At 39.5% G+C, this 22,232-nt stretch overlaps 1 protein-coding gene across 1 annotated transcript in view; it reads left to right on the top strand.

The window, feature by feature from the left end:
- ccdc175 (coiled-coil domain containing 175) overlaps window positions 1-22,232 on the top strand; it is a 60,925-nt gene that overhangs the window by 4,089 nt on the left and 34,604 nt on the right. Inside the window, exons 3-8 of the mRNA XM_063049691.1 lie at window positions 2,049-2,160; window positions 8,308-8,443; window positions 10,364-10,592; window positions 11,363-11,485; window positions 12,327-12,436; window positions 13,531-13,612. Of these exons, the coding sequence (XP_062905761.1) occupies window positions 2,049-2,160; window positions 8,308-8,443; window positions 10,364-10,592; window positions 11,363-11,485; window positions 12,327-12,436; window positions 13,531-13,612 (792 nt within the window). The remainder of the gene's footprint in view (window positions 1-2,048; window positions 2,161-8,307; window positions 8,444-10,363; window positions 10,593-11,362; window positions 11,486-12,326; window positions 12,437-13,530; window positions 13,613-22,232) is intronic.

Below are 22,232 nucleotides of genomic sequence, written 5' to 3'. Positions count from 1 at the left end.
AACATACTTCTCAGATTCAGATTTGTTTATTGCCATGTACGTCACAGTTCAACAAAAAATTATTGACAAGTAGGATTAAAAAGAATCCCCAAACATTCTATATGTATATCAGGAGTAAGAGAATAACAAGAGAGTTAGTAGGGCCACTCAAGAATAAAGGAATTAAGATTGAAAGTCAAGAAGCAACATTGCAGCCTCTATATTTCAATATTATAAAATTCTAGTTAGAACACATCTGGAGTATTGCGTTAGTTCTGTTTGCCCTATAGTAGAAATGATGTGGAGACTTTGGAGAGGGTACAGAGAGGTTTACCAGGATGTTGCCTGGATTAGAGGGTGTATGCTATATGTAGAGGTTTGAAAAATTTGTGTTGTTTTTTTCTGGCATAGTAGAGACTGAGGAGAGATCTGATAGATGTTGAATAAGATTGTTAGAGGCCTAGAAAGAGTAGACAGCCCGTATCTTTTCCCCATGGTTAAAATGTCTCACACTAGAGGGCATGAATTTATGGTGAGAGGAAGTAAGTTGAAAGGAGATGTGTAGAGCAAGTTTTTACACTATATGGTAGGTGCCTGCAAAGCACTGCCTGGGGTGGTTGTGAAGTCAAACATGATAGGGCCATTCAAGAAGATCTTAGACAGGCGCATGAACTAGAAGAACATGAATATTGTGTATGTAGAAGGGATTATTTCAGCAGGCATTTGATTACCAATTTAGTTAGTTCAGCACAATACTGTGAGCCAAAAGGCCTGTTCCTGTGCTATATTCTATAACAGAAATCTGAAAGTGAAACAAAGTTAGCATTTAAGGTCATAAACACAAGAGATTCTGCAGATGCTGTAAATCTTGAACACACACAAAATGCTGAAGGATTTCAAATGAAGGGTCTCAGCTCAATACATCAACTGCTTATCCCCCCCCCCCCACCAACCCATAGATGCTGCCTGACTTGGTGAGTTCCTCCAGCATTTTGTGTGTGCAACATTTCAGGTGAGTGGCCTTTCTGTTCTGATGAAGAGTCACTAGGGCTTTCTCAGGGATATTTGGGAATGGCCATTAAATGATGGCCTTGTCAGCATCAGGTGCATCCCAGATAAGTAATGTACAGAAATTGGTCAACGTTCCTGACATGGTGATGTTCAAAGCTAATTATTAAAATTGTAAAATTATTGCTGCAACTCCAACTAATCTAGCAAAGAGAATGGTGACTCTACACATATTACCAGAAGAGTGTTATTTAGTAATGTAGTAAACCCTGGTTCACTTGTTAGATCTTCAGCATGATTGCAAGGGACTATAAGGACTATATAGCTGATAGGTTCTTTATATATTAGGGTATGGGTCCTATGTTAACTAAAGTTCATTTTGGAGTTACATGTTTCATTTCAAGACCTGTGAATGGGTCTGACTTCCACTCCTGAAATGCCATGTACAGTATGTATTCTAAAGTGTAAAAGTCCATGCCATTAGTTGACAGATATGTGTAATGTGTAGTGTCTATAGTCTATGTTACACCACTTTCAGTTTGGGCCAAAGCATCAACTATTCATTTCCCTCTGTAGATGCTGCCTGATCTTCTGAGTTCGTCCAGCATTTTGTGTGTGTTGCTGTGTTACACCAGGTCACATTCATCCATCCTGTGCTTGGTGACCTACACTGTGTCCAAATTAAGCAATGCCTTGAGTTTACAATATTATTTTAAAATATTGCCATTTAGTTAGTTTTATTTTTCTCCACCTGCTGAGTAAACTTCTGAAATGTCTACACTCCTCCAATGTTGACCTCTTGCTCATCCCTGAGTATATTAGCTCTACTGTTGGTGGTTGTACCTTCAGCTGCCCTTACCCTGAGCTCTTGAATTTACTCCCTACATTTTTCTATTCTTCTACTCCTCTGTCCTTCTTTAAATTACTTGTTAAAGCTACCTTCTTTGGAGACTGCCTTAATTTCTTCCACTATATTTTAATGTTAACCTTTGTTTTGATAATGTACCTCTGGAGGACCTTGGGAAATATGTTTTATAAATAAAGGTTGTTGTACTGTCCAGGAAAAAGCCAGGAAGACCATCCATGAAATACTTGAAGTGGAAACTATTGAAGCCAGTAAACTACGGTACACACTTTCTATACTTCCCAATAAACTAAAACAGCAAATAGCAGGTAAGAAAATGCAATGCAACTTCCTTTCTTGCGTGACTAATTTGAACAGCAAAATCTTTAGATGCCTGGAAAAAAAAATAGGTAAAATGAATGGAAATTATTGAACTCTACCCAAATATATATTTTAATGCATATTATATCTAGTCTGCTAGAGGTAGAGGAGAGCTCATTGTGATTGGCAAAAACATCACTAAATTGTAAGAGATACATACTTTGCTAGTAAGAGAGTTTGCTTCTTTGACAAAGGGAAGGAGGATACAAAAGGCTGGATGTTGCAGCCCCTCCACTTGTGTTGGTAGATGAGATGGTAGTTTAGGATATTCTGGAGAGAATCATTCCTTCCGAATTCTGAAGGAATTGGTGTTGTGAGGATAATATGTTTGGTCCTGATAATGCAGATGCTGGAAGATGAATCTGTCAGATGCATAACTGAAGAAAGGAAAATAGAGACCAAGCAGACAGGATTCTGAGAAGAAGGGGAAGAGGTGAGAGTTAACTGCAGAGGAAATAAACAGCTTTGGCTTGTCTTCCATGGTGGAGAACAATCATCAATCAAGGAGACTCAAGACTCATCAGAAGTACTTGTTGGATGGTAGTGTTGTCAGGAGACTTGCAGAAAAGCCAAATAAGTTGGAAGAATAGAGTAAAGTTCCAGGAGGAAATGGTTTGGGAAGGTGTAATTGAGGCAAGTTTATACTCTTATATTAATGATTAGTTCATTAAAATGAAGACAGAGCTCTTGAGAAAAGAGTAAAGTTGGAGAATTAAAATCAGGAAACACTCTGAGCCCCACAGACCCCTGCTACTTCGAAGTGCAAAGTAAATTTCTTATCAAAGTACATACCCTGAGACCTCTTTTCTTGTAGGCAAGCACAGTAAATACAAAAAATACAATAGAATCAATGAAAAACCTTAAGTCCATAAGATATAGGGGCAGAATTAGGCCCTTCGGCCTATCAAGTCTGCTCCATTATTTCATCATCCCTGATCTATTTCCCACTCAACACCATTCCTATTCCTTTTCCCCATAACCTTTCACACCCTGACGAATCAAGAACTTATCAACCTCCACCTAAAATAAATCCAATGGCCTGGCTTCCACAGCTGCCTGTGTCAACAAATTCCACAGATTCATCACCCTCTGGCTAAAGAAATTCCTTCTCATCTCCATTGTAAATGGACCTCCCTCTACTCTGAAGTTGTGCCTTCTGGTGCAAGAATTCCCCTCTATAGAAAACATCCTCTCCACATCCACTCTATCTAGGCCTTTCAACATTCGATAGTTTTCAGTAAGATCAGGCCCCCCCCCCCACCACATTCTTCCAAATTCCACCGAATAATAACAATACAGTGGCACAGATAATAAACAGAGAAATCTCTGAGGCATGTAAGAATAGAAAGGCAGTTAACGTGGAGGACTTTAACTTTCACATAGATTGGGTGAATCAAGCTAGTTGAGACAGTCTTGAGGAGGACTTCATAGACTACATCCATGATGGCTTTCTTGAAAAGCATGTTACTGAACCTGCTAGCTTAGATCTGGACCTGTGCAATGAGACAGGTTAAATTAGTGATCTTGTAGTTAGGAATCCTCTTGGAAAGAGTGATCACATTATGATTGAGTTTCTCGTACAAATGGAAGGTGCGATAATTCGATCTAAAACCAGTGTATTATGCCTAAACAATGGAGTCTACAATGGGATAAGGGAGGATTTGGCTAGTGTAGACTGGGAACACAGGCTATATGGTGGGATGGTTGAGGAACAGTGAGAGACTTTCAAAGAGATTTTTCACGGTGCTCAACAAAAGTATATTCCAGTTAAAAGCAAGGACAGTAAGGGTGGGGAGAGCTAGCCATGGATAACTAATGAAATAAAAGAAGGCATCAAACTAAAAACTCGTGTATACAAAGTCGCCAAGAGTATTGGGAAGCTGGAAGACTGGGAAAACTTTAAAAAGCAACAAAGTACCACTAGGTGAGCAATATTGAAAGGGAAGCTAGATTCTGAAAATAAACTAGCATAAAATATATAAATGGATAGTAAAAGTTTTTATAGTTCTATAAATCAGAAAAGGGTGACTAAAGTGAATGTAAGTCCCTTTGAGGATGAGAAAGGGGAATTGATATTGGATAATGAGGAAAAGGCAGAGGCTTTGAATGACTCTTTTGTGTCTGTTTTCATGGTGGAGGACACGTTTAACATGCCAAAGAGAGATGTTATGGATGTGATGGGAGGTGAGGACCTCAATACAATAGCTATCACTAAAGAGGTAGTACTAAGCAAACTTGTGGGCCTGAAGATAGACAAGTCCCCTGGTCCTCTTGAAATGCATGCCAGGGTACTGGCAGAAGTTATAGTGGAGGCTTTGGTGATAATTTACTAAAATTCTCTGGACTCTGGGCTGGTCCCAATGGATTAAAAGACAGCTAATGTTACACTACTGTTCATAAAAGAATGCAGGCAAAAGGCAGGTAACTATAGACCAGTTAGTTTAACATCTGTAGTTGGGAAAATGCTTGAAGTTATCATTAAAGAAGAAATAGCAAGGCATCTGGAAAGAAATGGATCCATCAGACAGAGATGAGGACCAACTGCTTTTCCCAGAGAGTGGTGAATCTGTGGAATCCTCTGCCCAATGAAGCAGTGGAGGCTACCTCAGTAAATATATTTAAAACAAGGTTGGATAGATTTTTGCTTAGTAGGGGAATTAAAGGTTATGGGGAAAAGGCAGGTAGGCCAGATTAGCCAACCCAGATGGCCTACTCCTACTCCTATTTCTTATGTTCTTATGTTCTTGTGTTTGTGTTAACAACCAGCATGACCTAAGGATGTACTGAGGGCTGCCTACAAGTGTCACCACACATTCTGGCATCAACATAATATGCCCACGATGTTCAGCAGAACAATCCAAGCAACAACAACAACACAACAGTAACAAAACAAAACAACAGTAAAAAAAAAAGAGTCCCTTTTCCTCTCTCCCACCCACTCACAAGCACAGACAAGCCTCTACCTCTAGAACAGGCCACCCCTGGGCCTCCAGCCTCCAGTGTAGATTCATAGATTATCAGGTCTCTGACTTCCCTAGTGGACATAGACGCAGAGACTCAAACATAGAGCCTAGACCTCTGGACTTGCTGGCTCGGACTCAGACTTGTAACTTTGACTTTATAGCTTCAATAGTTGGAATTGATCCTAGAACTTACCATTAACAAGACCACGAACTCTGGGCTTTGAGTTCCCGATTCACCGACCTGGGAGGGGATGGGGTCACTGGTCCTAGTGCCTCCTGACCACACAGATCTCTGAATCGGGACCTGCCAATTTTGAGTGGCTTGCTGACCTGGGGAAATCACGACCCCTTGTGCTTGCTGGGGTCTTCAATCACAGCATTTGCACCCTAGCATCCATTCATGCTGATCACTAGCCAACTACAGAGCAAATGCCGAGACTCTGGCCTGACCTCTAACCCACCCCCATCTCTGTCCGTGAAGCCTGAAGTGAACCCTAACTCTCTGCTCTATTCCTAAAACCACTTCAGTGAACCCCAAAAATCAACTATATCTATGTGGTGCAACCAATTGGGTTGCTCTCCACTGTGCTTCTAAAGATATTTTTCAAAGATTTTTGATGATGTGCCAAATCTATGCAAAGTTCTAAGAAAGTAGAGACACGGCTATGCCTTCTTTGTGATGACATTTACGTGCTGGTCCCAGGACAGATCCTCTGATATGTTAAGTCCAAGGAATTTAATGCACTGACCCTCTCCATCTCCTTTCCCCTAATGAGGACAGGCTCATGGACCTCTGGCTTCTTCCTCCTGATGTCAATAATCAGCACTCTTCTATTCCAATTTTTGCTCCATGTGCCCACATTTTCTATTTAGTGTTCAATATGCTGATTGGCAGAGCATTCAGAGCTACCTGGAGGGGTGGGTGTGGGGGAGGGATTGTAACAATTCACAGTTCTTTAAGCAAAGGTGTATACCCTTCACCTCCACTCTGATTTGCCTATCACCTGCCTTTCCTAGGTCTAATTTATAGTTGTCAATTCAGAACCAGGTTTGATATCATTGGCATATGTCATGAAATTTGTTGTTTTGCAGCAGCAGTACACTGCAGAGCATAATGAAAAAACTAAATTACAACAAGAGGAGAGTGTGTTGATATATACTGTATGTACAAACGTGTAAATAAATTAAATAAATAGTGCTAAAAGAGATGGAAAAATACTCAGGTAGTTGTCATGGATTCATTGTCCATTCAGAAATCTGATGGCCGAGGGAAAAAGCTATGCCAGAAATGCATTGGGTGTATGCCTTTAGGCTCCTGTTCATCCTCCTTCATGGTAGCATTGAGAAGAGGGCATGTCCTATGTGATGGGGGTCCATAATATCGGATACTGCCTTTTGAAGGAGTCCTCAATGCGAGGGAGGCTGATGCCGAAGATGGAGCTGGCTAAGTTTACAAATTTCTGCAGCTTTTTCTAATCTTCTGCAGTGGCTCCTCCATACCAGACGGTGATACAACCAGTTGGAATGCTCTCCATGGTACATCTGTAGGAATTTGCAAGTGTCTTTGGTGACATACTAATTTTCCTCAAACTTTGAATGAAATATAGTCGTTTTTGTAATAGCATCAGTATGTTGGTCCCGGGATAGATCTTCTGAGATTTTGACATCCAGGAACTTGAAGCTGTTCACCTTTCTCACTTCTGATTCCTCGATGAGGACTAATCGGCTTCCCCTCCATGAAGTCCACAATCAGTTCCTTGTTCTTACTGACGTTAAGTGCAAAATTGTTGATGCAGCACCACTCAACCAGCTGATATATCTTGCTCCTGTACACTTCTTCATCGCCATCTGAAATTTTACTAACAATAGTTGAGTCGCCAGCAAATTAATAGAAGGCGTTTGAACTGTGCCTAGTCATACATCATGGGTGTAACGAGATTAGAACAGTGGGCTAAGCACACATCCTTGAGCTACGCCAGTGTTAATTGTAAGCGAGGAGGAGGTATTATTTCCGATCCGCACAGACTGTGATCTCCCGGTGAGGAAGTCAAGGATCCAGTTGAAGATGGAGATACAGAGGCCCATGTTTTGGAGTTTGATTAGAACTGAGGGTATGATTGTGTTGAACATTGATCTGTAGTCAATAAACAACAGGCTGACATAGGTATTACTTTTGTCCGGGTGATCCAAGGCCAAGTAGAGAGCCAGGTGGATTCCATCCATTGTATACCGATTGTGGCGATAGGCAATTTGCAATGGGTCCAGGTCCATGCTTAGGCAGGAGATGATTCTAGCCATGACCAACATCTCAAAGCACTTTATCACTGTAGATGTGAGGCCACTGGGTAATATTCAATCAGGCAGCTCACTCTGCTGTTCTTGGGCACCGGTATGATTGTTAACCTTTTAAAGCAGGGATCTTCTGAATACAACAGTGAAAGATTGAAGATGTTCTTGAACACTCCCACCAGTTGGTTGGTGCAGCTTTTCAGAGCCCTACCAGGTACACCGTCAGGGCCTGATACCTTGCGAGGGTTCACTCGTTGGAAAGATGTTTTGCCATCTACATCCGAGACAGAAATCATAGGGTCACCAGATCCCGCAGGGATTCACACAGTTTTATTTTCCATTTCAAAGCATGCATAAAAGTTGTTGAGCTCATTTGGGAATGAAACATCACAGCCATTCATGCTGTTAGGTTTCACTTTGAAGGAAGTAATGGCCTGCAAACCCTGCCAAAGATGGCATGCATCTGATTCTGTCTCTAACCTCAATTGGAATTCTTTTCTTTGCCCTTAATAGAGCCTTCTGTAGGTCGTACCTGGACTTCTTGTATAGTTCTGAAACATGGTCTTGAATGCCAGAGGTCTAGTTCTCTGTAGACTATGAATCTTCTGGTTCATCTGTGGCTTTTGGCTTGGATACATCCAGTATGTTCTCAAAGGCCCACACTCATCCACACAGATCTTGTTGAAGTCGGTGACAACAATTAACCTACAATCTAGCACATTTTTGTGATGGGAGACGGTATCAGAGCCTTAGGATGTATTTTCCAATAATCTATACTCAATATTTGGCAACGTTCCCAAATTTATATTTAGTATTCTGTTCTTTTTGCTTTTTTATTTTAAGCTGCTGTTGCTGCTGCTCGAGAGTCGAAAATAACACATTTGAATGAAATGAAGGCCAAAATCGAGATGATGACTCAACAAATTAAAGAACTTGAAAAGGAATACTGTCGGCTGGAGCAAGAAAATGCTTCTCTGTGGTAAGCATATTTCGTCAGCACACCCTTCAGTGTTATATGTCATACACCATCGCACAACGTTTCCTGTAGCACCAGATCTTCCAGGGAAATTTTGAACTTTTTCTTCAATAATTGCATACACACTCTCTTCCTATAATTATTGCGTTTGTCTCAAATTCTTGAGTTAGAATGAAAGGGTGAGAGATCAATTTATTTTCCATCTATAAGTAAGTGGAAATGGAGTATGGACTATGGGATTAATGGATTTGTGGCTAAATTTGCTGTTGATACAAAGATAGGCAGAGGAGCGAGTAGTGTTCAGGAAGCAGAGAGACTTAGATAGTTTTGCGGATTGGGCAAAGAAGTGGCAAATGAAATACAATGTTGGATAGTGTAGGGTCGTGCACTTTGGTGAAAGAAATAAATGGGTAGACTATTATTTAGATGGAGAGAGAATTCAAAATGCAGAGATGTAAAGTGACTTGGGAATCCTTGTACAGGATACCATAAAGGTTAACTTCCAGGTTGAGTTGGTGGTGAAGAATGTGAATGCAATGTTGGCATTCATTTCTAGAGGTATAGAATACAAGGGCAGGGATGTGATGTTGAGGCTCTATAAGGCACTCGTGAGATGACACTTGGAGTATTGTGTGCAGTTTTGGGCTCCTTATTTTAGAACAGATATACTGACATTGGAGAGGGTTCAGAGAAGATTCACGATAATGATTCTGGGAATGGAAGGGTTACGTATGAGAAATGTCTGGCAGCTCTTGGGCTGTATTCCTTGTTCAGGAGAATGAGGGGGGATCTCATAGAAACATTCCGAATGTTAAAAGGCTTGAACAGATTAGATATGGCAAAGTTATTTCCCATGGTAGGGGATTCTAGGACAAGAGTGCACGACTTTAGGATTGAAGGACGTCCTTTTAGAACTGAGATGCGGAGAAATTACTTTATCCAGAGGGTGGTAAATCTGTGGAATTTGTTGCAACGGGCGGCTATGGAGGCCAAGTCATTGCGTGCATTTAAGGCAGAGATAGATAGGTTCTTGATTAGCCAGGGCATCAAAGGGTATGGGGAGAAGGCAGTGGAGTGGGAATGACTGGAAAAATTGGATCAGCCATACTTGAAGGGCGGAGCAGACTCGATGAGCCGAATGGCCTGCTTCTGCTCCTTCTATATCTTAAGGTCTTATAAATAAATGTAATGCAGTTAATGTAATGGTGTTATAAAATTTATGTGTTATTATAAAAATAATTATCTCACTTTACAATAGCATCATCTGGTATTTCCTTGTAAGCTGGCAGTTCCTTGAATGATGGAAATATATTTTTAAATTTAATGAGTATTTTCAAAATGCATTTTACCAAAGTCAGCAGCAATTTATATTGAGTCTTTTAAGATGGTTAAAATCATCAAAAAGATTTGTAAAGCTATATAAGGTGGGAGTAAAATAGGTATATTTTACAGAATGTTTAAAATGAAAAGGGGTGACAAGAAAAGTGAATTGTTTGAGAAAGGGAATTGCAGAGCACAGACCTTAATCAGCTGAAATTCCAGCTATCAATGGTGGAACATTTAGTGTCGGGAATGCGCAAATTACCAAAATTGAATGAGTACGGAGATTATGGTTGAAGGTAATTAGATTTAGAAAGGACAAGGAGTAACATTGAGGAGACTTTAAAATTGAGCATTGCTAGAGTGCAAGTCATAAGTGAGGAGTGTTGATGAACAAGACTTGGTATGCTTGAGGATGCGATGGAGGGCTTTGCACAAGTCAAATTTATTGAAGATGGGAAACGAACCAGGAAATGTACCAAAATACTCAAATCCATAGAGTTAACTTGGTGATTAATTTCTAAGTCACTGAAAAATGTTTATATATAAATAAGTTGAATTTCCAATCATAATTTGTATGCTTTTTATCTTTCCTTTTCTCAGCCCTATACAACAAGAGGCAGGAGCACGATACAATGACATCATATTCCTAATGAATAATGTGATGGGAGATCGAGCCAATAAGCAAATCACATTGAATGAAACGTATGCTAACATACAAGATCTAAAACAGAAAATTGTGGATGAAACCAGAGATATTGCAGATTTTAAAAAGAAAATGGATGAGAAAAGAAATGAATTTAAAACCACGAAGGAATCTTTAATGGCAAAAGTAAATTCTTCATTTTTAAAGAAGATAGATGGAATTATATTTTATATTTCAATATTAATTTACATACCAAAATATTAATCATAGATTTTTTCTCATTATTCAAATAATGGTTCTCCTGACCATTTATTAAGGGTAAGCAACATGAAATTATCATTCAGTGATTGGAATCTAGTGACACCCTTAGTCTATCCTAGACACACATTAAGTACTGTGGGTTGTCTAAAAGATAATGGAAAACTATGTTTTAGTGAGATATTTACACAAATGTTTCCTGCTCAAATTAACTCACATTACTTTCATATAAATATGATTATTAGTTCCTCTTCCCATGCTAATAAAGTCTAACATACAAGTTTTCTGCATTATATTTTCTTAAAGGCCCTCTTCAAATTGTGGTCTGATTTTTAGAGCAGAAGCTAAGTAACAGTTCTTGAATTTTAATAAGATTTTTGTCATTTTTTTAGATACTTTTAATTAGTTTCATATTTCTGAGTCTTTTAAAATTTTCTGATGCAGATTGAATGTAAGATTGAAAATTGATGTTTCCACAGCTGTATGTTCTTAAGTTGATATACATGAATAATAGTTAAATGAGTTGAAATACTTTATTTCTAAATTATTTAGAAATTCGGGTGTGTTCTATCTACTTTTTAAGTGCACAGGTATTGATGTTAAATCCCTGTTTTTGTTGACTTGGGTACTTTGTCACCTTAATTCTCAACTGTTTGTTTCTTTGTAATTGCTATTCTGTCGTATTGTAAATCTTTCAGCGTTCTGAAGTACACCAACTGCTTCAGGAACAGAACAAAATAAATTTTGAAAAGAGAAACAAACTTGATGACTTAAAGATGGAACTGGACAAGTTAAATGAGAATATGTTGCTCCAGGAGGAGGTAAGAATTACAGTAAGACAAACAGGTAATCATTAATGCAAAAGTAAAATTTAATAAATGATAGAGTTTTGAAATAAAATAGAAAATACCAGATTTACCAGTGACCAGATTAATTCTGCTTCTCTCTTCAGATGTTATGTTTCAGATTGATAACCTTCCCTCTGAGCAGTTAAAGGTGTACTAGACTTTGAACAAAAAATAGAGCAAGCTGGAGGTGAAAGACCAAAGAGAATTATTTATACAGGGGTGGAAGGCAGATGGAATGGTATTTGTCATAAAGGAATAGAAGAAAGAATTAATCAAGTACTTCTCTACTGTCCAGAAAAAAATAGGAGCAGTGATTCTGTTCTTGTACTGTTAAATCATGAAATTGATTCTGGTGGATGCCTAATAAAATGTAAGCTTTATTTCAATTACACAGGAAGCCATAAATGAGGGAGAGGTTCTGTGGCCAACAACAGACTGAGATAACAAATCTTTTGATGCTTGAGGGTGGTGAACTGATTGCTGCTTGACAACACTCCAATGAAGTACCTTGGCATTTTTATCACATGAAGTACTAAATAAGTTGTCTTATTGTGAAAGAAAATTAAGAGGAACTCTTTATAGAAGGCTGTGTTAGAAATAATAGTTGAACGAAGAGTGAATCCATTGTACTCTAGAGCAATAACTGTGAGGCTACAGCTTGTGTTTTGTCATTTATAAACATTTTTGAACCACGATTAGGTAGAATTAGGGTAGAATTAGTTTTGCACTTGCATTTCTATTCATACCTGATAGAATAAAATTTTTGCTCTTAAGTATTGTTGTAAATTACTGTTTTTTTTCCCAATATTTGCAGAAAGCAGCAAAATTAAGAGCGGAGAATACAGTTTTACTAGAGCAAGAAAGGTCTCTTCAACGTGAACACAATGAAAAATTGAAAACAATTGAAGATCTAATTAAAAAGAAGTAAAAGCAAATTCTATTTCATAAAATGTTATCGCACAGTTTATTATAAAATAGAGAAAACACTGGTGCAAAATAAACCAGTGCTGAAAGTACTTTTATTCCATTATATTTAACTAAATTTAAGGATATGCATGTACAATGCAGGAAAAAAGCGAACTTACTCTGTAAGCATCACACATAGATGCAAAACAGTAAAACCTCTGAGTATGCTTGTTCTATCAATTAAAAGTGATCCCATATCAGTCTTTAAAGATGTTGAAGAGTAGAGTGCTAGAGGATATGTCTTAGGAAAGGAAAAGGAGTGTGGTTGTGGAGAAGGGAATAGAGAGAGCACAATGATAACATTGATATTTTGGAGGCAGTGGAGGTAAAAATGCCAAGTGGAGGAGGAGAAAGGATAAGGATGTGGACTTGTGGAAGAAGCAGTTGAGGTGAAGGTGAGGAAAACGCATCCAAAGGGAAGGGCCAATGGAGCTGAAATGTAAGGAGTGAATGAGGTAGCAGAAAGAAAGCAAGAAGAGATGGAATAGAAAATAATAAAATGGAGGGAGCAGAAACTGAAAGAGGAAAAAAAGGGATGGTTAGAAAATGAATTGATTAAGAGAGAGGGAGTGAGGAGGGGAAAATGATAGTGGAGTGAGGAAGGCAATGTTCCTCATGCTACTTAGTAGAAGTTCAAATAATATCTTGGTTTTTTGAAGTTATTCCCAAGATTTCTGCTCAGTCTCCAACTAGAGTTACCAGGAGCATATTTAGAGCCAGTGTATTTTTTTAATGGAGTTAACTATGAAATTGCTGCTTACTTAAATCTAAAGCAAAATCTATATGTGTTTTGTTTAAATCTAACCTATCATGTGTGTTTGATAATAAATATGTATAGGAAAACATCTTGGCTGACTGCAATTATTGCAGTTGTAATGAGACAAATGGACTTTGTTCTGCATCCAATATAACCTGTAATTGAACCTGACTTATTTATTGGTTTTATGTAGTTAAATTCTTAAATAGAGAACACAACTTGATTAGTTGTACAGTGTGCAGAAGTGATTAGTGTTACTATTGCTTAAATAATAAAAGTTACTTTGTTTGAATAGGGAGAAAATTACTGATGAATTAAGTGCCCTCATTGAATACTATAAAACAGAAATTGAAAAGTTACGGACAACATCTTTACAGGTTGGATTTTTTAATATATTTAAATAATTCTTTTGGTAGCATCAACAATATTATGTGGTTTAGAAACTAAGGAAAATGCTTAGAATTTTAAAGAAGTTCCACAAAGTCTTAGTATTTTAACTCATTAATGGAATGTGGGAGTTACTTGCAAAGATGGAATTGCGTTTCTTTGAACATTCTTGAGGAAACAGTGGTGAGTTTTTGTCATGAACCTCTGCAATCTTTCTAGTGAAAATACTTGGAGAATTTTAGTGCGCAGGGTACTAGTGGTGGAAGTAGTGCAAGCTCAGGATGTGGAAGGGTGCTTCTTGTACGGTGCTTTGTCCTAGATGTTGGAGTTAAATTCATCCAGTCAAGTGAAGGCTTTTCTATTAGACTACTAACTTGTATATTGGACCATAAGTTATAGGAGCAGAATTAGGCCATTCATGGCATCGAGTCTACTCAACCATTTCATCATGGCTGATCCCGGATCCAACTCAACCCCATACACCTGCCTTCTTACCATATCCTTTTATGCCCTGACCAATCAGGAAACAATCAACTTCCTCCTTAAATATACCCACAGACTTGGCCTCCACCACAGTCTCTGGCACAGCATTCCACAGATTCGCTACTCTCTGGCTAAAAAAATTCCTCCTTACTTCTGTTCTAAAAGGTTGCCCCTCAAATTTGAGGCTGTGCCCTCTAGTTCTGGATACCCCCACCACACATCCTTTCTGAGCTATGGGGCCCAAAACTGTTGACAATACTCCAAGTGCAGACTGACTAGTGTCTTATAAAGGCTTAGCATTATCTCCTTGCTTTTATATTCTATTCCCCTTGAAATAAATGCCAACATTGCATTTGCCATCTTTACCACAGACTCAAACTGTAATTTAACCTTCTGGGAGCTTGCACAGGGACTCCTTTGTCCACCCTGCGTGTTACTTCCTCGAAGAACTCTTAACAGATTTGTCAGGCAAGATTTCCTTTTACAGAATCCATGCTGACTTTGACTTATCATTTGTCTCCAGGTACCCCAAAACCTCATCCTTAATAATAGACTCCAACACTTCCCCAGCCACTGAGGTTAGGCTAACTGGCCTATAGTTTCCTTTCCTTTGCCTTCCTCCCTTCTCAAAAAGAGGAGTGACATTTGCAGTCTTCCAGTCCTTCGAGACCATGCCAGAATCAAGTGATTCTTGAAAGATCATGACCAATTCATCCGTTATCTCTTCAGCAACCTCTCACAGGACTCTGAGATGTAGTCCATCTGGTCCAGGTGACTTATCTACCTTTAGACTTTGAAGTTTGCCTAGCACTTCTTCCTTTGTAATAGCAATGGCACTCACTCCTGCTCCCTGACACTCACAGACCTCTGGCACTCTGCTTGTGTTTTCCACAGTGAGGACTGATGCTAAGTACCCATTAGGTTCATCTGCCGCTTCTTTGTCCCCCATTACTACCTCACCAGCATCACTTTTCAGTGGTCTAATATCAACACTCACTTCCCCTTTTCTCTTTATATAACTGAAAAAAACATTTGGCATCCTTCTTTATATTATTGGCTAGTTTGCCCCCATATTTCATCTTATAGCTTTTTTAGTTGCCTTTTGTTGGATTGTAAATGCTTCCCAATCATTCAACCTCCCACTCACTTGTGCTAGCTTATATGTCCTCCCTTGGCTTTTCTACAGTCCCTAACTTCCTTTGTCAGTCACGGTTGCCTACCTCTGCCATTTGAGAACTTCTTCCTCATTGGGACATATCTATCCTGCATCTTGTCATAGTCATAGTCACAGTCATAGTCATACTTTATTGATCCTGGGGGAAATTGGTTTTTGTTACAGTTGCACCATAAATAATAAATAGTAATAGAACCATAAATAGTTAAATAGTAATATGTAAGTTATGCCAGGAAATTATGAAATAAGTCCAGGACCAGCCTATTGGCTCAGGGGGTCTGACCCTCCAAGAGAGGAGTTGTAAAGTTTGATGGCCACAGGCAGGAATGACTTCCTATGACGCTCTGTGCTGCATCTCCGTGGGATGAGTCTCTGGCTGAATGTACTCCTGTGCCCACCCAGTACATTATGTAGTGGATGGGAAACATTGACCAAGATGGTATGCAACTTGGACAGCATCCTCTTTTCAGACACCACTGTGAGAGAGTCCAGTTCCATCCCCACAACATCACTGGCCTATGAATGAGTTTGTTGATTCTGTTGGTGTCTGCTACCCTCAGCTTGCTGCCCCAGCACACAACAGCAAAATGATAGCACTGGCCACCACAGACTCGTAGAACATCCTCAGCATCGTCCGGCAGATGTTAAAGGACTTCAGTCTCCTCAGGAAATAGAGATGGCTCTGACCCTTCTTGTAAACAGCCTCAGTGTTCTTAGACCAGTCCAGTTTATTGTCAATTCGTATCCCCAGGTATTTGTAATCCTCCACCATATCCACACTGACCCCCTGGATGGAAACAGGGATCACCAGTACCTTAGCTCTCCTCAGGTCTACCACCAACTCCTTAGTCTCTTTCACATTAAGCTGCAGATAATTCTGCTCACACCATGTGACAAAGTTTCCTACCATAGCCCTGTACTCAGCCTCATCTCCCTTGCTGATGCATCCAACTATGGCAGAGTCATCCAAAAACTTCTGAAGATAACAAGACTCTGTGCAGTAGTTGAAGTCCAAGGTGTAAATGGTGAAGAGAAAGGGAGACAAGACAGTCCCCTGTGGAGCCCCAGTGCTGCTGATCACTCTGTCGGACACACAGTGTTGCAAGCACACGTACTGTGGTCTGCCAGTCAGGTAATCAAGAATCCATGATACCAGGGAAGCATCCACCTGCATCGCTGTCAGCTTCTCCCCCAGCAGAGCAGGGTGGATGGTGTTGAATGCACTGGAGAAGTCAAAAAACATGACCCTCACAGTGCTCGCTGGCTTGTCCAGGTGGGCGTAGACACGGTTCAGCAGGTAGACGATGGCATCCTCAACTCCTAGTCGGGGCTGGTAAGCGAACTGGAGGGGATCTAAGTGTGGCCTGACCATAGGCTGGAGCAGCTCCGGAACAAGTCTCTCCAGGGTCTTCATGATGTGGGAGGTCAATGCCACCGGGCAGGACATCTTCCACAGCACAGGAGCCCTCTGGAGCCTCAGGCTCAGGTTGAATACGTGGCGAAGTACTCTACATAGCTGAGGGGCACAGGCTTTGAGCACCCTGGTACTGATACCATCCGGTCCTGCAGCCTTACTTGGGTTGAGACGTTTCAGCTGTCTTCTCACCTGTTCAGCCGTGAAGCCCACCGTGGTGGTTTCGTGTGGGGAAGGGGTATAGTCATGAGAGCAGGGTGGGGGGCTGTGAGGAGGGGTAGGAGGGGAGAGTGGAATATGTGTTGGTTGGGGGCCGACAACAGATGGCTCATGTGTGGGATGGGCAGGGGCCACAATGTCAAATCTGTTAGTGAACAGGTTAAGTTCAGTATTGTGAACTATTCCCAGAAACTTCAGCCATTTTTGCTCTGCTGTCATCCCTGCCAGTATTGCCCTCCAATCCACCTGGGCAAGCTCCTCTCTTATGCCTCTGTAATTCCTTTTATTCCATTGCAATACTAATACATGTGACTTATGCTTCTCTCTTTCAATTTGCAGTATGAATTCAGTGATATTATGATCACTGTCTCCCAAGGGTTCCTTTATGTTAAGCTCCCTAATAAGAGCTGGGTTACTACACAAAACCCAATCTAAGATAGCCTTTCCCCAAGAAGGCTCAATCACAAGCTACTCTAAAAAGCCATCTCATAGGCATTCAAGAAATTCCCTCTCTTGTGATCCGACACCAACTTGATCTTCCCATTCCCTTTGCATATTGAAGTCCCCCAGTACAATTATGTCATTACCCTTGTTATATGCCTTTTCCAGCTCCCTTTGGAATCTGAACCCCACATTTTGGCTACTATTTGGAGGCCTATATATGATTTCCATAATAGTTTGCAGATGGCGGAAAGCCTGTGGGAAGTATGATATTAGGTACGTGTTCTAGATGCTCAGCCACTGATCTACTTTTGCAACAATAGTTACTCTGCACCTGAACTATTAAATATTCAGTCAATGACAGGTGCAATGCAAATAATTTGTACGCTAATGTAGGTAAAATGACCCAGAAAGAACAGGAGAAAAAGAAATTTACCACTGAGGTTTTCCACTCTCATCAAACTCAAAAATTTTCTATTTCCTTATGCCATAGTTGATATGAAAACAGACTGAATGTTTCTTTTTACTATTTTGAAACAAAACCAGGACTATGCTTTCAGTACTGTGAGTAAATGGCCTTGTAATTGCCACAACACACACAAAATGCTGGAGGAACTCTGCAGGTCAGGCAGCATCTATGGAAAAGAGTAAACAGTCAGTGTTTCGGGCCAAGACCTTTCATAAGGACTGGAAAAAAAGATGAGAAGTCAGAGCAAGAAGGTGGGGTGGGGGGGAAGAAGTACAAGGTGGTGGTGGATAGGTGAAACTAAGAGAAGGGAAGGGGGTGAAGTAAAGAGCTAGAATGCTGATTGGGGAAGGTGATAAAGGTCTGAAGAACGGGGAATCTGAGAGAAGAGGGTAGAAGATCATGGAAGAAAAGGAAGAGGGTGGAGCAACAGAGGGGGCTGTTGGACAGATAAGGTGAAAAGGTGAGAGAAGGAAATGAGAAAAGGGGAATGGTGAAGGGGTTGGGCAGTTGACACAAATTTTGAGAAATCAATGTTCATGCCATCAGGTTGGAGGCTACCCAGACGTGATATAAGGTGTTGATTCTCTAAATTGAGTGTACCCTCATGGGAAATGGGAAATAGAATTGAAATGGGTGACTAGCAGGAGATCCTGCTTTTTCTGCTGAAGCGGTCTCCCAATCTGTCAGGTCTCAGGAGGCCACACCAGGAGCACCGAATACAGGGGATGACCCCAACAGACTCAAAGGTGCAGTGTTGCCTCACCTGGAAGGACTGTTTGGAGCCCTGATGGTAGCAAGGGAGCAGATGTAAGGACAGGTGTGGGACTTGTTCTGCCCAGTGGGGAGGGATGAATTGGCAAGGGAGTCCCGTAGGGAGTGATCCCTGTGGAGAGCAGAAATTTGGGGGGAGGGAAAGATGTGCTTGGTGGTGGGATCCTGTTGGAAATGGCGGAAGTTGCAGGAATTGTGTGCTGGACAATGTAATCTGTAATTGATGGATTGAATGATAGGATTGATCAGATATTGGGAAATTGAATTTGAATTGGATATGTTTCATATAAAGTGCTTGAAATTGATTAAATCATGTCATTAAATGATCATTAATTAGTGACTGTGAAGAAATTGTATTGGACACTTCTGAACATGATTCACCTTAGCAAACCTGCCATTTTCCCAGAGTCAAACATGTATTTAATTGCATGATCCAGTGAGCAGCAGCCTTTTACTGTACTTGCTTTTTGAAAGAAATTGGCTGTTTAAAAACTTGTCCTACACTATTAACAGTAAAGCAAAGAGCAAAGCCCGCAACAACTCAGCAAGGGAACACGAATTAAAGCAGCCCCATTGGAGCATTAATGTTTTATCCACAGCCTACACTCAGATGCTTTTTTAGGTGTCATTTTTGACCACAAGCACCATTGACAATGGTTGCAGGATCTCTATGTTATGCTCCTCAGTGGAAGGCACTGCAAACTTCGATTGGCCAGTTCTCGCAGTAGCACGCCATGGGCCACTTTGGGTATGAGTGTCAATCAGAAATGCCAAATACACAGGAAATAGATGTGTTCTCTGTTTTCCTTTGTCTCCACAATTATCTTTTATTCTGCTGTACTATGGCTGCCATGTCTTTTAAATGCTGACTTCCATTGTAGTGCACCAATCACATGTCAGCTATGAGCTCTGCAGGCAACTGCTATTTGGAAGCAATAAATGTAATGGTATATGATTCAGCAGTAAAGGTTATGGTATATGGTCTATACCCAAATGATTTATGTTTTAACCAATCTCCTATTTTTTTTCTCTGTGGGTCACCAGATTGAACACAAAGTATTTGCAGTACCTGTTTAACGCACCAAAAAAGATAACTTCCACATTATAAGCAACAAAAAAAACATTTGTTTTCTAATGATAGGCAAAGTTGGATTTATCAGAACTTGCACTTTTCTATTGTTTATAGTTTATACGCCAAATAAATTTAGAGGTCCCCTGTGATCCACTTCTGTGAAGTCAGAAAAGCAACTTTATTTCTCAAATCAGTGTCAAAGACCCATACCTTGCACCTATATTGAAACAATGTACACATTGAAACAGTCCAGTGTGTTTTTTTCTTTTTTTAAAATATTTTATTTATGATTTTCCACAAACTACAGTGTAGAAGAAAAAAAATCAATAGTATAAATAGAAGGATCATTGCAATACAGACAAAAATAGCAATAATACATATCTTAACAAATGAGCAAGTCACCCATATTAAAAATGAAAAATTAGAAAGGAAAGCACCCACTATCCAACTCCAAGCCAACCATTATAAATATAAATATTTGAAGGACATTTGAGATAAACTTTTATCACCCCAGAACTATATATTGTAGTAAAAAGAGAGATGAATAATAATAATAAAAAAGCAGCCTGCTACCTAATCAAAGAAAGCTGGAAATGCAGGATCTGACTATCAAGGGAAGAAAAAAAATACATCTGTCAATCTAGGTGAGAGTTATGAAAATATTCAAGAAAAGGTCCTCACACCTTATGGAACTTTATGTCCGAGTTAAAAAGTGAATAGTAAACCTTTTCAAGATCTAAACAAGACATAATATTCCCTAAGCCATTGAGCGTGAATAGGGGGAACTACATCTCTCCACTTAAGGAGTACTGCACGTCTAGCTAAAAGAGAGGCAAAAGACAATGTTCGTCGTTTAGCCGGGATCAAATGCTTGTCAGAGTCTCGAGAAATACTGAAAAGAGCGATCAAAAGATCAGGTTCCAAATGACAATTTAATATGGAAGATAAAGTTAAAAAAACATCTTTCCAAAATGTTTCCAAAGTAGGACGGGCCCAATACATTTGAATAAGGGAAGCCTCACCTCCTTTGCATTTGTCACACCAGGGACTAATATCAGGATAGAACTTCGCCAATTTGGTTTTAGATATATGAGCCCTGTGGACAACTTTAAACTGCAAAAGACAATGACGAGCACATAAAGAAACTGAATTGACTGACTTAAGAATTGAATCTCAAACCTCGTCAGACAAAGAAAAACCAAAGTTATGCTCCCAAGCAGTTTTAATTTTATCACAAGGGGCTCGTCTGAGATTCATACATTTGACACAAATAGTAGAAATTAAACCTTTACCCAAGGGGTTCATTTGAAGAAACAAGTCTACAACATTTTTATCAGGTTGTTCAGGAAAATGTGGTATTAAAGGGCTAATGAAATGTCTAATTTGAAGATACCTAAAAAAATGAGTATTCAGTAAATTAAAGTTTGTAGACAACTGTTCAAAAGTTGCAAACCGATTGTCTATAAGAAGATCTTCAAAACACCTAATACCTCTTCTACACCAGTCTTGGAATGTGCAATCCTGCATAGAAGGATGAAATAAATGATTGTATAGAATGGGACTAGAAAGGGAAAGACTATAAAGGCCATGATATTTTCTAAATTGAGCCCATATTCTCAGAGTATGCCTGATTACAGGATTAATAATAAATTTTGGCAAGTGGCAAGGAAGTATAAATCCAAGTAAAGCTGGAATAGATAATTTCTTATAAGCATTCAATTCCATTGCCACCCATGTTGGACAAACAGACTGATTATAAAAGTAGGACCAAAAGATAATATTGTGAATATTGGCTGCCCAATAATATGAACGAAAATTAGGCAACACCAAGCCACCTTCTCTTTTAGGCTTTTGAAGATGAGCTTTATTAAGTCTAGGCTGTTTACCCTTCCATAGGTATGACAAGATAATAGAATCTAAAGAATCAAAAAAAACTTTAGAATAAATATAGGTAAAGATTGAAATAAGTATAAAAATTTAGGAAGAATATACATTTTAATTACATTAATTCACCCAATTAAAGACATAGACAGAGGTGACCACTGTGCTAGACTCTGTTTTGTAAAATTTAAAAGATTATTGAAATTCTCAAAAAGGCAATTATAATTCTTTGTTACTATAATACCAAGATAAGTAAAACAATTGTTTACTACTTTAAAAGGGAGATTTTGAAATTCTAATGCTTGTGCTTCCTTATTTATCGGAAAAAGTCCACCCTTACGTAGATTAAGTTTGTATCCAGATAACTGACTAAATTTATTAAGAAGTGAAAACATTAAAGGTAAGGAGGTGGTCGGGTTTGATATAAAAAGTAACAATCGGCGTATGGAGAGACGTTATGCTCAAGACCACCCCTTCAGATCCCAGTCAATTCAGTACAACTGCAAAATGCAATTGCCAATGGCTCAATAGCCAGATCAAATAGCAGAGGACTTAAAGGCCATCCTTGCCGGGTGCCAGGTTTAAGGTCAAACGGTTGGGATTGCTGAGAATTAGTCAAAACTGATGCAATTGGATGAGAATATAGTATCTTAATCTACTTAATAAAATTATATCCAAAATCAAAT

The sequence above is a fragment of the Mobula hypostoma genome, chromosome 1 (assembly GCF_963921235.1).
Source record: "Mobula hypostoma chromosome 1, sMobHyp1.1, whole genome shotgun sequence".
NCBI lineage: Eukaryota > Metazoa > Chordata > Chondrichthyes > Myliobatiformes > Myliobatidae > Mobula > Mobula hypostoma.
Note: the sequence above shows the minus strand (reverse complement) of the source record. Positions and strands in the feature narration are given on the sequence as shown.